This window comes from Homalodisca vitripennis, chromosome 5, assembly GCF_021130785.1.
Source record: "Homalodisca vitripennis isolate AUS2020 chromosome 5, UT_GWSS_2.1, whole genome shotgun sequence".
NCBI lineage: Eukaryota > Metazoa > Arthropoda > Insecta > Hemiptera > Cicadellidae > Homalodisca > Homalodisca vitripennis.
In genome coordinates, this window is record NC_060211.1 from 9,938,809 (window position 1) to 9,961,453 (window position 22,645).

Genomic DNA, 22,645 nt, shown 5'->3' on the forward strand with positions numbered 1-22,645 from the left:
AGGTGAATATAGAGACATTTTGAATATGAGAGTCCCTTAAAGTCTATACTGTTTAGACTTATATCAGTGGAAATTCATAAATACAATCACAATGAAAACTTATCTAAACATGATCTATTATTATGAAAGTGAATCAACTCTACCAGTGATGTAATTTAACAAACTGTCTCCAAAAACTGATATATTTTGCAGGAACAAATCTCAGCTGGGGTCTCCAATAGGGACAAGCTTCAGTAATCTGGTATTTTACCACTTGGGCTCAGTGGCTCTCGGCTCTCTACTCATCGCTCTGGTTCAACTCGCCCGAATTGTCCTCAAGTTCCTCCAGAATCAGCTGAAGAATGCTCAGGGTGATGTAGCTCAGTGTATCTTCAGGGCTTGCCAATGCTGCCTCTACTGCTTCGAGAAGTTCTTGGCTTACCTGACGCGCAATGCTTTCATTGAAGTTGGCAAGTTTTTTTATTTACGATCTTGTTTGGCTGAGATATCAGTTAGTTGTTACTGCATATATATTATGAAGCAAAAGACATCTGTTTTGTTCAATACTTGAATGTACCAAATGTAAATTTATGTGTACTTGCAGCAACTTTTTCAGGAAGTTTAAAATTTTAGTTTTTAACATTTTTAAAGAGTACAAGACAACAAAACTGAATGATCGTGACAGGAATTTATTTAATATTTCTTTTATTAATGTTCACCGTAAGGACAACTTCCTCACAATGTGGCTAATAATAAAATGGCTGTATAAACAATTGTAGTTTAGAGCTTTATATTGTAATAAAACTAAAAGAATTGCTAAATTGTCCTCATTAAATAGTGTGAGATAACATTAATTTGCTGTCTTATTTTGTCATAAGCTTCAGATTTCCTGTAACTTAGAGCCATGTGATAAGTTAAATTGGGGTTATAGATGTAGTGAAAATAATTTGTAATCATCCTTCCATTCAATTCTTGTAATATGGGTTTTAAAAGTTTTTATGGTAGTTTAAAATATTGAAGCGACTTCACTTTCTGTGATTCTATCTCCATGTTTAATACTACAGTACATGTTTTCATCGCTGCCAAGAATTCAAATATGTAGTACTATTCAGATATCGTTTTATTACATTATAACGCAAAGATGACATAAAAAATTGAAATTACGGCCACAAAACTAGGCTGTTCATCCAAAAAGGTTTCTATTTGGGTTTGCTTTACTTAAATTATATTAAAATAAATAGTAAATTTTATTAAAAATAAATCGTGTAGGTACTATTTTGAGTAAATGTATGTCAGTCAATTCTAGTTGTAAGTTGCAGTTTTAATTAGAGAAATAAAAAGTGAATCTACCCCAAGAACCTAGAGTCTTGCTATTCTATTCCTACTGTTAACTTTAGGACCATTAATGAATATTAAAATAACAAGATTTTAATTTTTCAGCAATTTACGGAGAGAACTTCTGCAGAAGTGGACAGCAAGCTTTTAAAATGTTGTCAAATAACGCACTTAGAGTGGCAGCAATCAACTCAGTTGGCGACTTTGTCTTGTTTCTTGGAAAGGTTTTTGTAGTTCTGACCACTGTTCTCATTGGAACAAAGATGTTTGAGGTTTGTACCATTCTAAAGCCCTGCTCTGATTTTATTTTTACTAGAAATGCGTGAAAAGTGAAATTGGTCCCAAATTGAATAGTATGCCTTCAAATCAGATATTGAATAGTTTTTAAGGATGAAAATGAGTTAGTAATAAAACATTTTGGTGTTAGGAAATAACCAGATCAATATTTGTTTCACTTTCATTTATTTTTACTAAATCCATTGAATTTTGTAATTTGAAAATAGATGACAATCTTGTCTACATCATGTAGTGATAATGTATATTCAACAATATCTATAATGGATACATAATATTTTCTTAATAATGTTTGAAACACTGTAAAAAGGTATCATGTTGGTAGAAAACTATTGATATAAAATTTAACCCTTTCAATGCTGCGACTATTTTCAAAACGTAACCATGGTAGGAAGGGTTGATTCAATTGAATTTTGAGTTTAGCTCCAGTTCACTTTGCTTTTATTGCAGCATCTGATGTCTGACACTGTCTCAGACTTGACTCCTGGAATCTGCAGTCACGTTCGTCTGAAAAGATCCAAAGGAAATTGATGTCGTTTTGAGCTTTGTCATTGTCGACTTTCTTCAGATCTCTTCAGGTGAATATTACTCCAAATTCCAGGAATCAAGTCTGAGACAGTGTCAGATACCAGACGCTGCAATAAGAGGAAGGTGAACTGGAGCTAAACTCAAAATTCAGTATTTTTAAGAGTTCTACAAAAAGTGCAATTTATTCTATAAATTTGTAAACTTAGTATTTTTAACAACCATGTAGAAATGTGTCCAAAGAACTGGAAAAGATCCTTCAGAATGATTTATTTCTTTGGAACTCCCTGTTTCCCGTTCTGTCGGACCAGTTTATTAAACATGACAAGAGGTTCAGCAATCAAAATTCTAGGCTGATAAAATTTGCTTGAACATTAGTGTAATATTTAAGAATATAGGTTCTGTCATTTGTTTATTTTTTACAGCACAAGCAGGGTCTTCAACATGTGTGGGTGCCCCTAGCTGCGGTAGCTTTGTTCGCAGCACTTGTCTCCCATTGTTTTATTACTGTGTATGAGGTAAGTCATCCATCTCGTTTATCATCTTAATGTTAATGCCTTCTCCAAAATTCATAACTCTTCAATGAAAAACACTGACTGGTTTCAGTGATATTCAGAAAGTCGTAACAAATTCCTTCATAACTTATCTTTTCTTTGATGTTGAATCTGTGATATTGTGTTTTGAGGAGGCATGAATTATTTCCTAGGTCATGGTTCTGTGAGAACTGGATTTATTTAGTGGTTCTCATGCAGGTACCAGTTCAAAGTTCGTACAGTACAAGGTAGTGTAATTTATAAGACATGAAACTGATCACGCAGGGAGGTGGCTGGGGGTAGTAGAGGCACTTTATATATTACAACACATTCAGTAGGATTCTATGTTTGATTATTGAAAATTTTAAACTATATTTTAATTACATTACGGTAAATCGGTAGCCAGGATGTGCAGTGGACAAACGCTGTAGTGTACAGACGCGGCCTCGCTCCGCTTTTCTGTCTCTTGGTTAACTGTGTGCTGGCCAGACTGCTACTAGTGCACAAAAAACAACAACCTCGCATCATTGTCGTTGTGCAATACTGCTGAAAAGCTTAAAAATAGACAACCCTGGTGTTTCGGCTGTGACATCTGTCAAGAAACCAGTTCTACATGACTATGCCTGACTAGGCACAGGAAATAATATGTAATGTGTACAGATATATGGAAAACCAGTACCCCAGCACGGCTGACAACTCCAGTTTGGAATAGCAGAAGCTTGTGGAAAGTCGCTAAATACTGTTTAAAGATTTATAAAAAAATGTAAAGATTCCCAGGGAAGTTAAAAGATTTAACACTCCACATAAAAGTCTGTGGAAAAAGGTAAAAACTGACCTTAATGATTTCAATAAATGTCTTGTCAGAAGAGTAATAAATGAATTACAAATCACTGAAAAAGAAAGACCAACCAACACTGAAGGGAATTTTAAGAGAAAGAATTCAGTATGAGGGAAGCATTTCAGGTTTAAGAACAATAATTTTAGAACTAGGGTATAAGTGGTAAAAAGGTGAAAACAACAGACATATTATAATGGGAAGTTTTATTGTTATCTTATATATATAAAAATCTTGAGTCACGATGTATGTTGCCAATAAACTCCAAAACGACTGAACCAATTTCAATCAAATTTCACATGTATCCGTAATTTAGTCTAACTTAGAAGATAGGATAGTTATTATCTGAATTATTCGCTTATGTCATGAATATAAACGAATAAAATGAAGAAAAGTTTTCAAAGCGCCTGCACATTATAACCTGCAATTACGAGATAGATACGTTAAACAGTGAAACACTATTTGAAGGCGCTAAGTTATGATGTATAATTGTCTAAACTAAATTTTTGGTTGAACTTAAAGGTTGAGTGGTAGACCACTTTGTAATAAAATACATTATGCATGTACAATACATTTTTGACATATTTTCTTGATCGTGACATCAAGGTAAAATCTACATCGGGGTTGGAAATATAATTTACTTCAACCAGAAATGCTCATACGCGGGCAAAACTTACGAAAAGCGTGCGAAGCCGCGGGAAACAGCTAGTAAGTTTATAAGATTTTATAACACCATCTTGTTTTTATAAATAAACATAAAGTATGGTAAGCGTCTGTTGGTTTATTTTTTTGAATTAGATAAAAAAAGCTGTCAATACTAGAATTGTGTTTAAGACTGTATTTATGCATACAAAAACACGTGTGTTTAAAAGTGCAATTCTGTATTCACTTGTTATGGCATATAAGAATAGCTGTTGTAAGAGGCGATTATAGTGAAACGACCTTGGGCTTCTCTCCACAATGACAAACTTAAATCTCAATACTATTTATTCTATTAAATCTTATACTATCCTATATTTCATGGTTCAGACTAGGAATTATATAAATAGTATAAAAGGACCTTTGCGCCTCACTTACTTCATGTTTAGGTCCTCAGAATCGACTTTTACAGAAGCCAATCAGATTTGAGGGCTGCTATTCTCTGATATTCTTGGGACCGAGGAGATATGCCCCTAAGAATTTTGTCTTAATTTTACATATGACAGGACAGTTTAGCAACATGTGTTCTGCTGATTCTTCTGTTTCTCTGCAGAGTGCATCACCAGTCTGGCTAAGACCCACCTTCCTCAGATACTTCCTAAGGAGACGATGTCCTTTCAACATCCCTAATTCCAGTTGTATGACATCCTTACTTTGTTCTAGGAGAGCTGACCATCCTTTAGCATGAGTAGAGATAAACATTTTAGATTCAATATCCCTAATTCCAGTTGTATGTCCTCCTTACTTTGTTCTAAGAGAGCTGACCATCCTTTAGCATGAGATAAACCTTTGAGATTGTCTTAGTTCCAAGGCTCTTCTCCAGTTTAAGGATCTAATCCTCTTTTCCCTATCTTTTACTAGAGCTTTGTTGTAAGAGAAAGCTACTTCACAGCCTGGCTCTGGCCCTACTATAAGGGTTTCTGTACCTATTTTGCCAAGGGTATCTAGTTTTTGGTTTCCATGGCCCAGCCCCTAACTGAAAGTAACTTTGTTCCTCTGTGAGAATTAATATTTTATCCTGTACTTTTTCACTCAAGATACATACCATATTGTATAAGTTTTTATTTTAGGTAGTTTTTAAAAAGTTTTTTGGGAGTGTATATAGGTGTTAACTATACTGATAATGGTGAAAAAATGATTTGGAATTATTGTAAGTTCCATAGATAAGAATTGACCTCATGTTATTGACTTGCAGTACATTGACTGTGTGATGTGTGATTTCAGATGGTGATAGACACAATATTTATATGTTTCTGTGAGGATTGTGAACTCAACGATGGAATCAGTAAACCTTACTTTATGAGCAAAGGTTTAATGGTGAGTAAATAAGTATCTATAAATTATATCTAGTGAATGTGATTCTTTGTTTAAAGTTGTTATTAACGATGGAAGGTTTGAAAGAATAATGAGATTTTAGACATTTGCCATTGTTGTATGTTACAAAATGTGTAACACTTCATTTCGAGGATTGAAATCTACCCTCTTCATCAGGTATAAAGAAATTGTATGTATTCGTTTTCTTTACGCCTGACGAAAAGTGTAAATTTAAATCCTCAACGTCTTAAAAGTCCTTAACGTACTAAGTGTGATTCTTATGTATCATTGTTAAAATTCAATAATTGTTGTCATAACATAATTATGATTACCCTCTGGATTGAAGTAGGTCAAAAACACAGTATATCGAAATAAACAGTAAGTCATGTCATTTTCTGTTTCTAAATAATGATAATTTGACATGACAACCAGTCAAATTCAATTCTACGAAATAAGTAGTAATTTTAACAATGTCCCCCTTGTTTGAAGAAGATGTCTCTCAACATAATTTGAATACACATTTGACTGTTTTTTACTTACCCAAATATCTAAAGAAGAGTAGTCCAAAATCCTGAATAATACTTAACAATTTGATAGAGGCAGTAAATATTTCTGATATACAGAAAACAAGAAAATGAAAGAGCTGTGTTTGTGTTTTTTAATAAAAAAGTTAAGTTTTTCATACTATTTTATTTTTTAGACTGAATATGAACATTTACACAGGTTTTTTTATGTTTTGAGGTTACAATAGAATCACAGACAATGGATACGTTTCTATACAGACAGTTAGCGACCGTGCGCAAAATTTAGTTAGTGGATGACAGCATCAGAGAGCACTAGTGTCGCGCTAGGCCTCACTCCCGTTGCCAATAGCAACAGCAGTAAACACACGCGCTGGCACTGGCGCGGCGCGGCAGATACACTTCCTCGTCACCTCACCGCTGCTCTTGCTCAGTGCTCGCTCAGTAGTCTTGCTGCCTCGTACAGTACACACTCCTGTCTTTGCCTGAGTGTTTTCAATACCTCAAAATATAATTCTGCGGTCAGGAAAATCTCGTTCAATTCCCATCTTTCCTCTATTGCAAATTAAGTTAAACAACATAAAGGTATTAAAAGTAATTCTTTAAAAATGTTGTTCCCGTTACTAAACACAGAAATAAATATTTCTTTTATTTTGTAACTAATAAAATTATATATATTGAATCGTTGAATTGAACTATGCATTGAATCATGTTTTGTCTATAGACTATACAGTACCTACGTCTTAATCCCAATACTGTACGCAATGTAACTTGTATTTTTGAAATTGAGAAATCTTATACAACGTTAAGCTTGTTAATTAGGTTATATTCCAATAATATAGGATATTAACAACAACAACAACAACAAAAACACCAATCAAATAAGCTTCATTGTATAAAAAGCCTTATACGTGCATCTTATGAAATCCTAACCATGATACTACATGAATCAATCAGCCTAACTTTTTGCTCAGTTAGTAAAATCATAGAAATATTAAATGTAACTAGAATGCTAAAATCGAATGTCTGTATTTTAAAAATCAGGTTAATCAGATGACGTTAAGTTCTAATCATGACAATAAATTCAACTAGAGCAAAAAGAAAACAAATATTGTGGAAATAAAATGAAAAGTTTTATTTAGAACAAATCTTCTAAAATAATTTTCAGCTGAACAATAATAAGTAACAGTACATTAAAATATATTGATGAAAATATTATTCTAAGAATTAAACAAAAGATAAGTATCAGCACTGAAATACGAAAACAATTAAAAAGCAGAATTTATCATTTATGTAGCACACAATGTTAAAAATACTAGATTAAATTAAATATTCTTCAGTAAAGCCCCTGCAGGACTTACATTCACATGAGATCTGATGAATCACTCAAATATTAAGTGAAAATGATCAGCAAAAATCCCTTATTTATCTTAAGTACAAATGTTTACTTTGAGAAAATACAAACTTTATATTTCTAAATACACGCAGACCAAGTTCGTAATTAATATTTATAAAATACATAAACCATAAATTGTAGTGTAGAGCAATCTGACATACAATACACAATGGAATAAACCCTGAGTTACAAAAGCTGATACAAGTTATTACTACACTGTATTTACATCGATACAAATTTCATTCTATAAATAAACAATTTTTTTGAAACAAAAATAATATTTACAACATGTAAAAAACAGAACGTATCTTAATTGCAATTAAGCTGTCCGAGCAAGAGCAGGTTTAGTCGGATATCACAGTGCACAATATTCTTGTTAAATTAATAACATATATTAATTAATTATTACGTAACACTAAATTGCACTTTTTAAGCAAGGAAGGGACAAGAAAAGGCATAGGTGTTCATAGTGTGTCTTAAAACACTGAAACCTTTTTATCTACCAGTATTTAATCACATTTCACCCATACATAATTTTTACTCGTGTCCGAGGATTTTAATTTTTCCTTCAGTAGTTTTTTTCATTTGACTTGAAATCCATTTACACTGTTTATGCAGCAAAACTTTGAACAAATGTTTAAGCACAAATGTTGAGTTTTCTTTACACTGTACGCATGAAATGGCATCGCATGAGATGACTTTGTCAGTTGCTTTCATGAGTCTTTTCACAACATTTGCTTTATGAGCCACTTTCTTAAATAACTTTTTGTAGGTTTTGATGGCAATCTCAACAACATACATTAAGTTGACTGAGGGAGCTAAAAGTCCACTTGAGTCACTCACTTTCACGTTTGAAAAAGTTCTGTTCAGAATTAGAAGTTCTTTGTGATTTGACAGCTTAGATTGTTTGTCGCACATTTTGCTTAAACACTGTTCACATTTAAACTTTCTATGATATGTGTGGGCCAAATAACCTGCAAAATATACTGTAGAACATTCTTCTAAGGTAACAATACTGAAATCGTCCGAATTGAGGATCATTTGACTTTGGAAATCATTTGCTGATGCTTCGTCTTCTTCAGACGAATTTGATGAATCTGAAAGCGGTGTTGCTTCCTTACTCTGGACTGTGACGTCTTCCCACCTGTTGCCTAGGTCTAGAAGTGCATCATAGTCAGGATTATATGATGTGGTTTTGGGTGGTTCTAGGAATTGCTGAATAGTGAGTATACGCATTGTACCTCTAAGTACTCGGACACTTGGATTTCGATTCCACCCACCCCTTTGTCTGATTGAAGAAAATAAATTTTCAAGTGGGTCTTGGTTTAGTCTTGATGTAAGTATGTATTTACAGCCTTCTGATGATAAAAGTTCAGTGTATGCGCGGATTGTTAGTATGAAGCCATCGAAACAGGGTGGTCTTGAAACTTTGGGACTTAATTTCTTAAGGTTGGTAAACAGGTCCAAGGCGTTGGCAAAAAGGGCATTTATATGGCTGTTACTTGAGCTTAATGCACAAGAGTCTGGATTTTTAGAATGGTGTGTTCTGCTGTTCATTGCATCAAATAAAGAATTTATTTGATTCAGAAAAGAGGACGTATCCAAAGCCGTATCGCTTTTTAGCTGGCCAATTTCGGTAACAGTTTTTAATGCCGCTGCTGTCGTGTGGCTGAATATCTGAGTTGCAAGAGAAACAGAGAGTTTTTGAAAGGGGTTTGGCCAGATATGTGCTGGTGTTAGTTGAGGAGCTGCTCTTGTACTTTCACTTTTGCTATCAATATCAAATAATTGTCTTATATCGGAAAATGAAATGGTCCGACCATCATAGACAAAGTCGTGGGTCAACAGATTGTTCCTAAGGGACTTCAAAAGATGAGGTGGATCAAAAAGTGCAACAACTTTTTGTCCACGACTTGTATAAAAATATGGTTTGTCAACAAATACACCTAAAGTCTTGTAGGCTTTGACATTTGTTGTTGACTGGTCACATACCATAGCTTTAACATTGAGGCCTGCATCTGTTATGTTATTGATGCATTCTTCGATTATAAGCCTTGTCTGACTACCCATCAGGCCTTTATCGGAAACAAAGTAACCAATTGGGAGTTTCCATTGATAAAACAATCCCCTAACCATAAAAACAGTTGCTTCCTTTGCAATCCTTTTGTGTCGACCAAGACTACCTATGTCTTCATAGCCTTCAATTAGGTCGTATTGTGGTGAATATTCTAAACATTTCTTTATAGACATTTCGTCGAACATCAAAACACATGCTTTTTCCAAAGTATTCATACTGTTTGATTTTAATTTAATTTGTTCCATTAGTGTTCTATTAAATCCTGTCATGAAGCATTTTTTTGTCGATATCCATATCCTTATTGTTGATTCTGCTGGCAAAATCAAACACTTTCGTAAATAGGTATACGTAGATGGAGATCTCAGGAACAAAGCGGTAGCAAATTTTTTTTCGTCGGAACTCCAATGCATGTTCTTTTTATGAATTTGCATTCTAAACAATATTTCGGCTTCTTTGGATTTGAATTTCAAACCTCCAAGCCTGCTGAACTTTAATAATTGGCATTTTAATCTTGAAATCTTGGCTCTTTTAGATGCCAAGTTTTTAGTTTGTGAGTTTATTTTAGACAGAAGCTTGTTTTTAGTTGGTGACTGAAATAAGGCTCTCTTAATCTTAGAAAGACATTGTCTTGCAGGTGATGCACTTTCTATCCATCCATGAACAGACGGCGAAACAGTTTCAACACTGAAGCTGGCTGAAGAGGTGCTCACGGTCGGAGATGGATGTTCTGTTAGAGACCTTCCGAGATATCTTCTAGGTGACTCTGCAGTACGTTTCACACGAGGAGAAGGAGAAGTTTGATGTGAAGGACCTGGAGTTGGCTCTTTTTCCTCTGAAGAATACTGTATAGGTACAGCATTATGGACGAGTCGACCACTAGGTAGAATGTCACCTTGTCGGAAATGCCTCTCACATAGCAGCTTCTTCTTCATCGATAACGGCGACAGTCCAATAAGATCTGGATTTCCTAGAATAAATTAATTTTTAATATAAATCTTATAATTTGATGTTAGGTCAAGGAATTCCAGTGTTCATTTCATCTGTGAATAAAAGCCGGCGCTTAATGGAAAAATTAAACTTCTGAACATCACACGTGTTCACACAAATATAGTGTAAGCATATATTATAAATGACTAATATCCTGTTATAACAATTTAATTCTTACCTGTTTTCTGAATCCATATATCACTATTTTCTCGTGGAAACCTAAACATCTTTAACCCTTTCACTTTAAACCTAGTGTTAGAACAGTTTTTGTACGAACACCTAGTACCCGACATTTTCAACTAACAAATATAACTAACTGAACATCACACGTGTTCACACAAATATAGTGTAAGCATATATTATAAATGACTAATATCCTGTTATAACAATTTAATTCTTACCTGTTTTCTGAATCCATATATCACTATTTTCTCGTGGAAACCTAAACATCTTTAACCCTTTCACTTTAAACCTAGTGTTAGAACAGTTTTTGTACGAACACCTAGTACCCGACATTTTCAACTAACAAATATAACTAACTGAACATCACACGTGTTCACACAAATATAGTGTAAGCATATATTATAAATGACTAATATCCTGTTATAACAATTTAATTCTTACCTGTTTTCTGAATCCATATATCACTATTTTCTCGTGGAAACCTAAACATCTTTAACCCTTTCACTTTAAACCTACTGTTAGAACAGTTTTTGTACGAACACCTAGTACCCGACATTTTCAACTTAACAAATACAACGCAGTAGCAGAACTTGAGTCAGTGGGAGGGTATCAGTACAGAGCGGGTGAGAGGTGGGGAAGTGAAGTGAGCCGCGCCAGCAGTAGAACGTGATCAGTAGGAGTGTGTCTGGTTCACAGCGGGTGAGTGGAGGGGATGCGAGCCGCGCCGCGCCGTTGAATTAGCAACAGTGGGACAAGAGAACTCGTGGCGGTACACCTAGCGCTCCACACGGCGCTGAACCTAGCTCGCTGAAACTAAAGTCCAAATGTCTGTATAGAAACGTATCCATTGTCTGTGATAGAATGTTCTGTTTTGGGTTGTAAAATAATTGAATTTTAAGTCTTCTGTAAGTTTTGGTTGGATATTATATAACGAATTCAAGTTAAAAATATAAAGCAATAAACTATGAAAAAGTAGTCAGGAGATGTTTGAAAGGTATGGTAAACCTAACCAAAATCATACATCTTGTTTTGTGGTTTAAATTGTAGCTTTATCCTAAAATTGAAATATTATTTGTTATACCTTCTGTAGGAAGTTTTTCTATAGATGAGATGTGTTGCATTCTGTTAGCGTCAAACAAGCTATAAACGGTAGAAATTAATAAAAATCATAATAACAATATTGTTTACAAGTTGTACGTTCTTTTACTAATATTTTTATTAATATGGTGATAGAGACAAATTCAAAATGTTAAACTTTTAAAATTGAAAAATGGATAGAATATTTTAAAAAGTTATGTGTATGTTCTATGTGTATTTTATGGCATCAAATGACATATATGGCCTCTGAAAGTAATCACGGATGGAACACACACGAATAGACAAAAACAAATATTTGTTCCAACTCATCAAATTCCAAAATGGATATTTCTACTAAAATCGCAAAATTGATTTTCTGTGTCATCACTTTATTTTCTCTTAGGTAATGTACACAGGAAAATATAAAAATAAAAAATAAATATACTGTACGAATAAATAGAACAAATAAACAATATTTAAACGTATGTATCACAAAAAATATATTTTTCAGGAATACGTTGAAAACAGCAAAAAGGTGTTAGCAGTGGGAGATGGTACAAACCGTGACTGGAGTGGTTCGACTGACAGAGCCGTCAACTCCTAAAGAGATGGTTGTGCAAACTTGACAAGATAATTGGATGGGAAAACTGTTCATGCAACCGTCCCTCAATTAGGTTTATGCATTTAGTTTGACAAGTATTTTTGTATATAATATTTATAGCTTGACATTAAGTTAGTCTTATGGTTTTTCCATGTTTTATTGTATTATCTGAATGTCTTAATGTGCTGTATGTATGGTTTCTTAATTTTTATATTTTTTATAAAACAGTATGGAATTTAGAGATTGTAGTACTTCAACTTTGTAGAACTAGAATTTCTACGTCTGTCTAAAGCGGTCTGAAAGTTTGCTAAATCACAAATAGTTTTATTACTGCTTCAGAGCTGTACTCAGAGAGAATATGGAAAATAAATTCCCTCCCACCCAAAATTCTGTTTTAAGTTATGAATATTTTTAGTACAATCAGTTAAAACCATTATAAATTCTAATCATGTTTCAACACAACCATGTATATACATCAGGAATATTCTTCATTAATTTTTTCAATTCTTAGTATAATATTGTATATACGCTTGTAAAACCCCTAGATCCCCACAAATAAATTCCTGGTCACGCCCCTACACTGCTTTATTGTATCTACTCCATTAGTGTACAATGTTTCATATCATCTTTTTTTTAAATAAGTTCATTTTAAGTATTGACATTTTATATTCTTATCACCTAAAAACACTTCAGTATTATTATAGATAGACTACAATTAGTTAAACATAATTTTCTTTTTCTCTTCAATGTTTGTTAAGACTGAGACATTTAATTTAACTATTTTGTGGCAGAGACAATATTGTAGCTCACAAATAAAATACCAAAGTGACCTTGAAAATAATTCATTAGTTTCAGTAGTTGATTCTAGTAAAATACATAACAGTGCAACATTTTATCGGTCTAAGTGATTCTTTTATATAAACATCGGTTGAAATTGAGTCTAATAATGTGTGATTTTCAGTCTACATGTGTGTCTTACTGTTTTGATCACAAACATTCAACATATTGACAGAAAATCTCTTCTGAATTAGTCAATAAGAGTTTAAAATATCATTGCAGTGTTAGTAAGGAATTAAGTTCTAAATCAGTAAAGAATGTTCTAAGTATTAGTTGTACTCGTAGTAACGGTTAGGGGATGTGCAGAAGGTATGATGGAATGGCAGTTCTAACTAAACAAAATATTCTACTTGTAAACTCTTTTTACACAAAACCAAAGTTATTTTATTTTATAATTTGTCTTACAAGTTTATTGTTTTTAAAACCTTACAGATAAATTACATTTTATATTGTACTTGTATCATGTTTAATTCCACCTTTCTTGTTTGTTCGATGAATTTCTCTTTTTCACTGGTATCCGAAAAGAAGAAAGCCATAAAACACGCATAGGGAAGTTTATTTACTAAGTTAGGGTTACCATAACAGTTGAAGTTAACTTTCAGAGCCAACCTGACAACATTATATTTCTCTGTTGTGTAGGATCACATATAACCTCTATAGTTAAACAGAAATGTTCCTACAAATTTATTATTTTGAATATATAAGCTTTGTGTCACTCTTAGCTACAGTCCTATACTTCTACAACATGCGTGTTTTTGTTGAGTGTAACCGTTTTTATTCTGTAATACAGCTCATTAGCGTAGAATATCAGTGTAATTTAAAAACTAAATATTACTTGTTTAAAAGTTATATATTAATTTTAATATTCGTTATTAGTTCAGAGTTTGAAAAAATTGTAAAAAGAATATTAATTGTTAATTTTCTTTGAATTTACTTACTTAATCTGTCAGACACTGCCATTTTTGTTATTCTAGCATCACTTTTAATGTGTCACTATCAACAGTAAACAATACCTTCTCAAAAAAACTCTCAACTAAACACACATTTACAGTTTATGTCTTGTTGTAGAAGATCTACATGTACAGTATTTTATATTTTTCCCACCATCCACCAATTTATATTTAGTTTATAGAATTAGTTATATTTTTTACTTGCATATTTTTATACTGTTATTCTTGAGAAGATAAAACATTTTAAAATATGTCTGCTTTTTATTTATACATCACTCCATGTTAGTTAATTTTCCTTAATTTTAGTTCTATTCTAGTATTTTAGTGTGATTTTTTATTATATAATTAATTAAGCTTGTTTTTAAATAAAATGCTTGCAATTAGCACTAGCCAACCACAATGCCTCAATGTGCATGCTACGTCATGTTCAAGCAATAGGTTAAATTGTAGTCTATTGTGTGTCATGTTAAATATCAATAAAAAACATACAGCCCATGTGTCTGACAAAGATAGCCTATCGAAAGGCCTCACAGAAACAAGTTTTTATGTATTGGTTTTGTGCATTTTAAATGTAATTAAGTCAATAGTAGCCAATACAAGCTCCATCTTCAATATTTTACACATAGTATGATAGGCAATCACAAAATTTTCGTACGGTACATATATAAATGTGTATTCAAGACTACATACTGTCATATCTAAGTAAATAAATTAAATATCAGTTGTAAAAGAAATATTTCAGTATAATTATAATGTTAAAATTTTACACAAAATAACAACAGTGATAACAAAATGTAAATTTTGAAAACTAGAAGAGATACTATCACAAGTCAAGTTGTTGTTGAAGACGATTTAAAACATTTTTCTAAAACTTCCTTAAATTTATACCTCAAAACTTTTTCTGGAAGTTATTAAATAAATGAATTATCAAGCATATTTATTTTTGTTCAATTTGTTCTAATGTAGTAACCAGTAAACTAAGAATATTTCTAGTAAATTATGTAATAATATCTTATTTATTTTATACAATCCAATATGTTTTTATTATCAGTTAAAATATAAACATAAACGTTTGCGTAATGTATTACATTGCTCGCTATATAATTTTTCTAACTTTCATAACAAATGCTGATACATAAAAGCAAAAGTAAGGGCCCGAGGATACCTTTGAGGTATTCTTTGGTTTATTTTCACAGAATATTATAAGTGCAGTAGTTTCCAAAAAAAACTTGAGTTTTTTTATTCAGTTAAGATTCTGCACATTTTTTAGATTAAGACAATGACTGCGATGGGAGTACATTACTACTACACGACTGTCCTAAAGGATATCAACTTTAGGACACATGTCTAGGTTTGCAGTGAAGGTGTTAACCAAGTATTCCATCTTCATCAAATATATGTAATAAAATTGTATGATCAACGCAAATAAAAGACTAAGAAGAATTAGGAAAACAATGAGGGTTTTTGTCTATATTTACAATTAAGACTCTTTCTTTATAGGAAATTTAAAAACGTCGTTTACTGCATCGAAAATATTTCTCTCTGTAATGAAACCATATTGATTCTCTAAGAGGATATTGAACTTATAAAAAAGGAAATACATTTAAAAAATACAATTTCTAAAAAACTTCTGAAAATTAGTCAAACTTAATTTGTATGTAATGTTTAACACCATACGTGTATAACTTTTTTGTTGCGAAACTATATTGAATAAGAAAGACAACATTAACTGAGTATGTCAATTCTTCCAAAATATTCATATAACTGGATATAACAATAATACTTATATAATTCATTAATATCATTATATATGTATGATAGTTCTTTCACTACAAGTTACACATTTAGTAAAGGAATATATGAATATTGAAGATACAAGCCACATCTACAACGCACACCAGACTTCAGGACCGACAATGTGGGAGTCTTTGTGTTCACCCTACAGCGGACATCTGGCTTGGCAACTACCAATACATCGCTGACTACCATTTTAAATTTTGATATAGAGATAGTAGAGGTTGAGTTTGGGACCTAATTTTAACCCTTTAGGTTTACTTGTTCAACAAATGGACAAATTCAAAGACAGAAATGTTATTTTGTCATTCATTGCTAAACCAGTGTAGGATTTACCACTAGATCCGGATCTACTGTATACAAACTACCAATTTCAAAAGTATTATAATTTATATTTTTCACTGCAAATACCAATGGTTCTGACATACCATTTTCATGCAAATGCAGAAATGCTATCTAACATATACTTTTTGACAACTTTGTTAGGGAATTTTCATCAAAGAGAGCAAAAAAAGTTAATTTATATTGTTTACTTTGCTATGCACCAATGATTTTTTTATCGTCTTGTTATTCAAAAAATATATTTTCATTTTTAAGTGCTTATAATTTTAAAAATGTATCTTCCATTAGAATTACGAATTTATTCTTATGTTACCTTCTGCTAGAACAATTTTAACAAAACTCACAAATAGAAGGGACACACACAAATGTTTTCAGTCCAAAGGTCCCAAGAAAATGAAATCCGTCACTGCGATAAACACAACCATTGAATATTCTTAGTAGTTAATTATAAATAAGCTCAATTCTAAATTTCACAATTGCTTTGACATTTTGGACCACTCTGTGTACAAGGATCGAAATAAATTAAAACTTGTTTTCCAAAGTGATGAGTAAGTGGAGAGAGACCTTTAAAAATCAGGTACAAATTGACCTACTTTTACATTTGAAAATATTTAAAAAATTATCTCCTATCCCCCAGAAGTGCCATTTTGGGATGTCTGTGAAGTTGACATATCCAAAATAGCTTACCCACATTTTTTCATACCCTTCGTTAGTTCGTTAGGGGTATTTTGAGTGTTAAAAATTATTTTTCTAAATTCTTTAGTGGTGGAATATGAGTTTGCGATAAAACGAAGAAGGTAGGTTTGTCAGTTCAGCTGCTATACAGTAAGTAATTTTATAAAACACATTTTTTTAATATTTAAATCTAAAAATAATTCAATTCAAAAATGATTCAAGCATTGACAGTTTATTATTTAGAGTACTTAATTGAAATTTCAAGCCATTTCTGGCTCAGTTGTGCATTTGAGGTCAGGTCTGCAGCATTGTACTCTACTAAGAACTACTAAGACCTTTAATATGATTGTGCATTCCAGCATATGCTTATATTTAAGATTTTCTTCTGACTTCAAAACCTCATAGGCCATCCCCCTGAGGAAATAGCAGATCACTGGATATGTGTTAAACTAAATTTTTATACCCAGTAAGTCTGTACCAAGTTTTTTCGCTCTATCTTAAATCTTTTCAAAAATATTTAACTGTCCCTGGATTTATTGGAGACCTTGCATATGTTTCCATACTATGTTTAGTTTTTTGTCAGTTTATAAAAATTCATGAAATTAATTTTCCCATCTTGTATTGAAGGTTTGCATACCACTTCATTCAAGCTCAACTTCTGAGAGAATAATTGAGATGTTCCATTAATTCCACTTCATCATTTCTTTATGTCAATGAATCATTCGAAATATTTTTGTTATTTGATTTCAATATGTTAATATTTCTCAAATAAATATTTCATATGTGCTATTTACTTAAACAATAAAATTACACCAAATTTCACCTAGTTTACGGTGCTTTCAACAGAGTATGTCTATATTTTATATTTTATATATTGCAACATACTCCATTCACGTTGTTACAGTTCAACTAAAATTTTTGATACCAGTAACTCAGATTGTTAGGCACAGTGTTTTAGAATGCCACCTTATTTGTTGAGTTATTTTAAGATCCAAATGGAGAAGTGAACCTAATATTTCGCTGTAGAATTTATACCCTTAAAATGAGTAGTGAAGTTGGTTTGATGGGTTTTTGTTTGGGATATTTTTTTTAAAGTTGTACAGTTGTATTCCTTTAATATAACTTCCCTGAAGACATAAAAAGAAAACAAATGTTTTTATCTCTCCAAAAGGGAGTTAAAAGTGTTCAAAATAGGAAATTGTAGAGATTTTTTTAACCAGACCTAACCAGAAATGGTTGAAGATAAGTGAATCTTTACAGTATAACCATGGAGATACAACATCGGGGATACAAGTTTTAATATTATGTAATTTAGGGAAATTACGCTATTAATGAAATATAATCTAGAAAATTACTGATTTTTTTAACAAAACATTTTTAGGCAATTAACTTTTTTAATGAATATAAACATATTCCATATAGTCACGTTTTATACACACTTTAAAATTCCATACTTTATTTTCAACCATTTTTATTTGAGGCCTAATTATCCAGATGCCTACAACTCCTTGTGAAAAATTGTCAATATTTATATTCTTAAAGAATTAACTGATTTAAAAAAATTAAAAATTATTCTAACTGAAAACTTATTGCACCACCTTAAGTACAAGTTATGAAGTTACTTAATAATAAGAACAAACAAGCATAAAGTTAAAAATACAAAAATTACTACAAGGTTATCAGCAATATCATGGGTTTAATGACACAGTATCTACTGTAAATATTATCTGACTTGAAATATTCATTACTCAAATTTCAACTGATCAGTACTAAACTGTATCACATGAATTGTATTGATGAACATCAAGTTCATCAACATGTGGACTGATGAACCAATTACACTAAGATTGCAACAAAAATAATTGTTTATATTATTTAGTAATAATGATTTTTTTAATACATTATCAAAATGATATAAATTCAACTATACAAATATTATCTAGAATCATTCAAATAACACTTGCAAAATAGAAAGTGAAAATAATGGAATAGCCATTTTAATATTTTCTCCTTAAAATATTTTGGAGAATTTTAAAATGGGATTTTGTAACTACCCACGTATTTTATTCAAAATGTATTCTATTTTAAAGAAAAAGATTGCAAAATGTCTTGAAATGTATTTACTCCTAAATCTTAAAGATCCCAAAACAGCAAAATAATTGCACGGGAAAAATATAAGTACCTTTTAATACATTTCAAAAGATTTTTAACATTGTTTTATTATCAGAATTCTACATAGGGAGTATATTTTATTCACAATTAAAAACTATTTCAAAACTCATTCAAGTTATTACAAAATAAATTCATGACAAATTGCAAAGTTGTGTCCTATTTTAAAGTGAATTAAAAATAATATAATATTATGGATAGGTACCATAAAGTTACATAATTATATTATAAATTATTTTAAGATGAGTTTCCCTCAAGTTACTAAATAAATTTTAAAATTATGTCTAAAGAATTTTAATACTAAGTTTAAAATTATTTTTATATAATTTTACCATTAGTTGGTGAATAGATTAAAAAACTATTTTAAAATTAGCCTTAGAATGTGTTTATATTACAATATCATTTACATTTATGTCACAAGTTGTATTATAAGAAATTAACTATTAGTTGCGAAATATAGGTATTTAAAAATTATTTTCATATTGACTTTAAATATCTTTTTAGATTACATTTTAAAATTATATTGCAGGTTTAAAAAAAGTTTAGTAGTAGCTGCTAAATTGATGTCTTTTTTCAAACCATTTTTACATTACTTTTAACTCATTTATATTACATTATACAATTGAATATTACAAAAAATCTTAAAAAAGTGCATTGTTAATAACTTACTATAAACATTACATTCAAATAGTTTTTATAAAATATATTGGATCAAAATTAGTTTCGCACTGTAATGTCAGCAATAAGTGTAGTCAAATCACAAGGTGTAATAAAATGATAATTTTAAAAATAATTGTTTTAAAACAATAGCTTTCACATGCAACAAAGGGTAAAAACTCAGTATTATAAAACAGATAGTGAATTGATTATATAATTTCAGAAAATTAAAATACGAATCACAATTTCATAAGCAGACTAAATAAAATTCTGTTTCAAGTATACAAATCTCTATCAAATATCATTCTGTTGATTACTTAGGTAATAAAGACATCTGTTATGGATTATGTTTTAGATACTTTTAATTGCCAAGGTAATGTTTTATTTTTACAGCTTTCTAGTTTACGTTTTGATTTTAATATTCTGTTTATAATCCAGAATAAAAGAAAAATCACAACTTGTATATAAAGCATATTGTTTTTTTAAAGCTAGCAATGTTTAATAAGCAGTTTCCCTTAATCATAAAATTTCATTTTTCCTGATAAGAAATTGCCTGTGTACACTAATATTAATGATAAACCTATGTTTTACAGTATAATTTGAAGTGATTTTGTTTTGAACGTTATGTCATTCTATTACTAATCACAATTACTAATAAAATAATAGGCTAGGAATAATAATGCGGTATAATATTAAAAAGTCTAATAGGAATAGATAAAATAACTATAAAGTTATGTTATACAATATATATAGAAAGTAGCACTGTTAGAATAAAATATATAAAATACACTTCAAAGACACATTGCAATGAAAATATCGGAAATTAAGATCAGATAAGAAATGTAATAGTAGCCTAAGCATAACAAATTCTGAAGAACACCAAGCTTTTGTTCTTCAGTTTCTCTATTATTTGCTTTACTCTTTGGCCCTAAAAAACTTGAAGTAGCAATTAGTTGTTATATATATATATATATATATATATATATATATATATATATATATATATATATATATATATATATATATATCCGTAACATTACTGTTTATAGTGGATCCTTCAAGATTAAAATAATATCAAACATCCATATTAAAAATTGGAGTTAACTAAACTAAACAGGTTTAGTTACGGTACCAAAGAAAGGATTAGTCTGAAGAGGGAATATGGGATAGAGATCTAACATCACACAAATTATGAAGGAGTAGAGAAATAGGAATATGTGATAGATAACAATTGTATCCCTTATTATTGTAATTTAATACAAGTTAGGAGGAATTCTTAAACCATATGTTACATCACGGGCTTTGGTTAACTTACATGCCAAAATTAAATATTATAATAATTTTATTCTTGAGATATCCTGCATATAAACCTGCATAAAAAGTAAAAAAAAAAAAAACGTTTACAGCCCCTAATACGACAGAAGGGAAACTTTTCCAACCTGCTAAGTGTAGACTTAAATGATAGCCAAATCAAGTTTTTATTTATAGCCTTAAGTGGTTTTAAACTTTAAACTTAAAAGCGAAGAATCAGATGCGCAGCCCGGGAGCTGATAAGCGTTCCCTCTTAAGTACGTAATGCTCGCTAATCATGCTACTTTGTATACCGGTAGTAAAAACTACACAGTATTCAAAATACGTCAAAACTAGAATGATGAGTGGGCGATCCACTGACAAGAGTAAAAGTTAGACAAGTAGTAGGGATGAGGGTATAGCAACGATGCGGCAACATGAAACGAAGGATCAGATCCAACCATAGTATCCCATCCGCCCATCCCCCGTGCACAACACTGACGCGGTCGCATAGAGGGTAGCTAAATAGGCCTTTTATACTTTTGTCAACTTAACGCATAATTTACTCTATGTTTACGCTGACACTCGAAGTAATGTTTGATCTGATTAAATTCAACTTTCAAAGTAACACAAGGCCGTTTTATATCTAACTGTTTTGTTCGGTTACAGTACAGTAATTTATTAACATTTTTGAAACATTTCTTCATTTGCCGACCCTCGAAACTGCCTAAAGAATACGTTACCGTGGTCCAATAGATAGTCCAGTTTAGGAATAGTGTAAATAATTGTTAATTTATTGTTTAATTTTAGACAGGTATTATAAATGGCGTTTGTCGTGTAAAATAAAGAAATAACATTTAAAGATACAATAAATTAAATATTCTCATTTGCGGATTTGTATTTTGTCTGGCGAAAACTTTATCTACCGTACTACTACTAACTTGGTTGTTGGGTAAGCTAATAAATTTCTTCTAGCTCATAGACTGTGCAATAATCAAAGTTTGTAGCCTATAGAGAAGAGAACATGGATTTTATAATATATAAAATGTGTTACGCAATATCATATAACGGCCAAAGATCATAGAGTAAAATAATTCCCCTAGTCTTAAACAGTATTATTTATTTATTTATATTCTATTCTCAAGGTTACGGAGTCTGTCCAAGTTGCTAAAACTTTCTTACAGCTGTTAGTTGTCATGAAAGTGTTATCAGGACGAGTCAGCTGTTGTGATACAAATAATGTGAAAAATAAAATACTAATATTTTTCTGCGTAAAATATGTGTCCTCTGTTACATGTTTCGTAACAATAAACGTTTAAAATTTAAATTATTAATGTATTCACATTTAGTGAATAGAAAGGAGTGGGATATAGGTTAAGGTTATGTGGGAAATACATTATCGTAAGTTTGTTCTGTAGTATTTATTTTATTTGTGAGGTTAAAACCAAGTTTGGCCTAATAAAAAGTAAAATGCATCTAGATTTGAATAAAATAGCTGTATAATGTATCGTTAAGTTAATTGGTTTATCATAAGATATGAATTACCCCCACTTCTCCTGAGGTTAAACCTTATCT

At 31.1% G+C, this 22,645-nt stretch overlaps 1 protein-coding gene across 1 annotated transcript in view; it reads left to right on the forward strand.

Annotated features, from left to right (window-relative positions):
* The window catches only part of LOC124361787 (choline transporter-like protein 1), a 51,789-nt gene extending 38,142 nt beyond the window's left edge, over window positions 1-13,647 (forward strand). The window contains exons 12-16 of the mRNA XM_046815763.1: window positions 193-449; window positions 1,420-1,586; window positions 2,559-2,651; window positions 5,425-5,517; window positions 12,267-13,647. Of these exons, the coding sequence (XP_046671719.1) occupies window positions 193-449; window positions 1,420-1,586; window positions 2,559-2,651; window positions 5,425-5,517; window positions 12,267-12,359 (703 nt within the window). The 3' untranslated portion in view covers window positions 12,360-13,647. The remainder of the gene's footprint in view (window positions 1-192; window positions 450-1,419; window positions 1,587-2,558; window positions 2,652-5,424; window positions 5,518-12,266) is intronic.
* The last annotated feature ends 8,998 nt before the right edge of the window (window positions 13,648-22,645 follow it).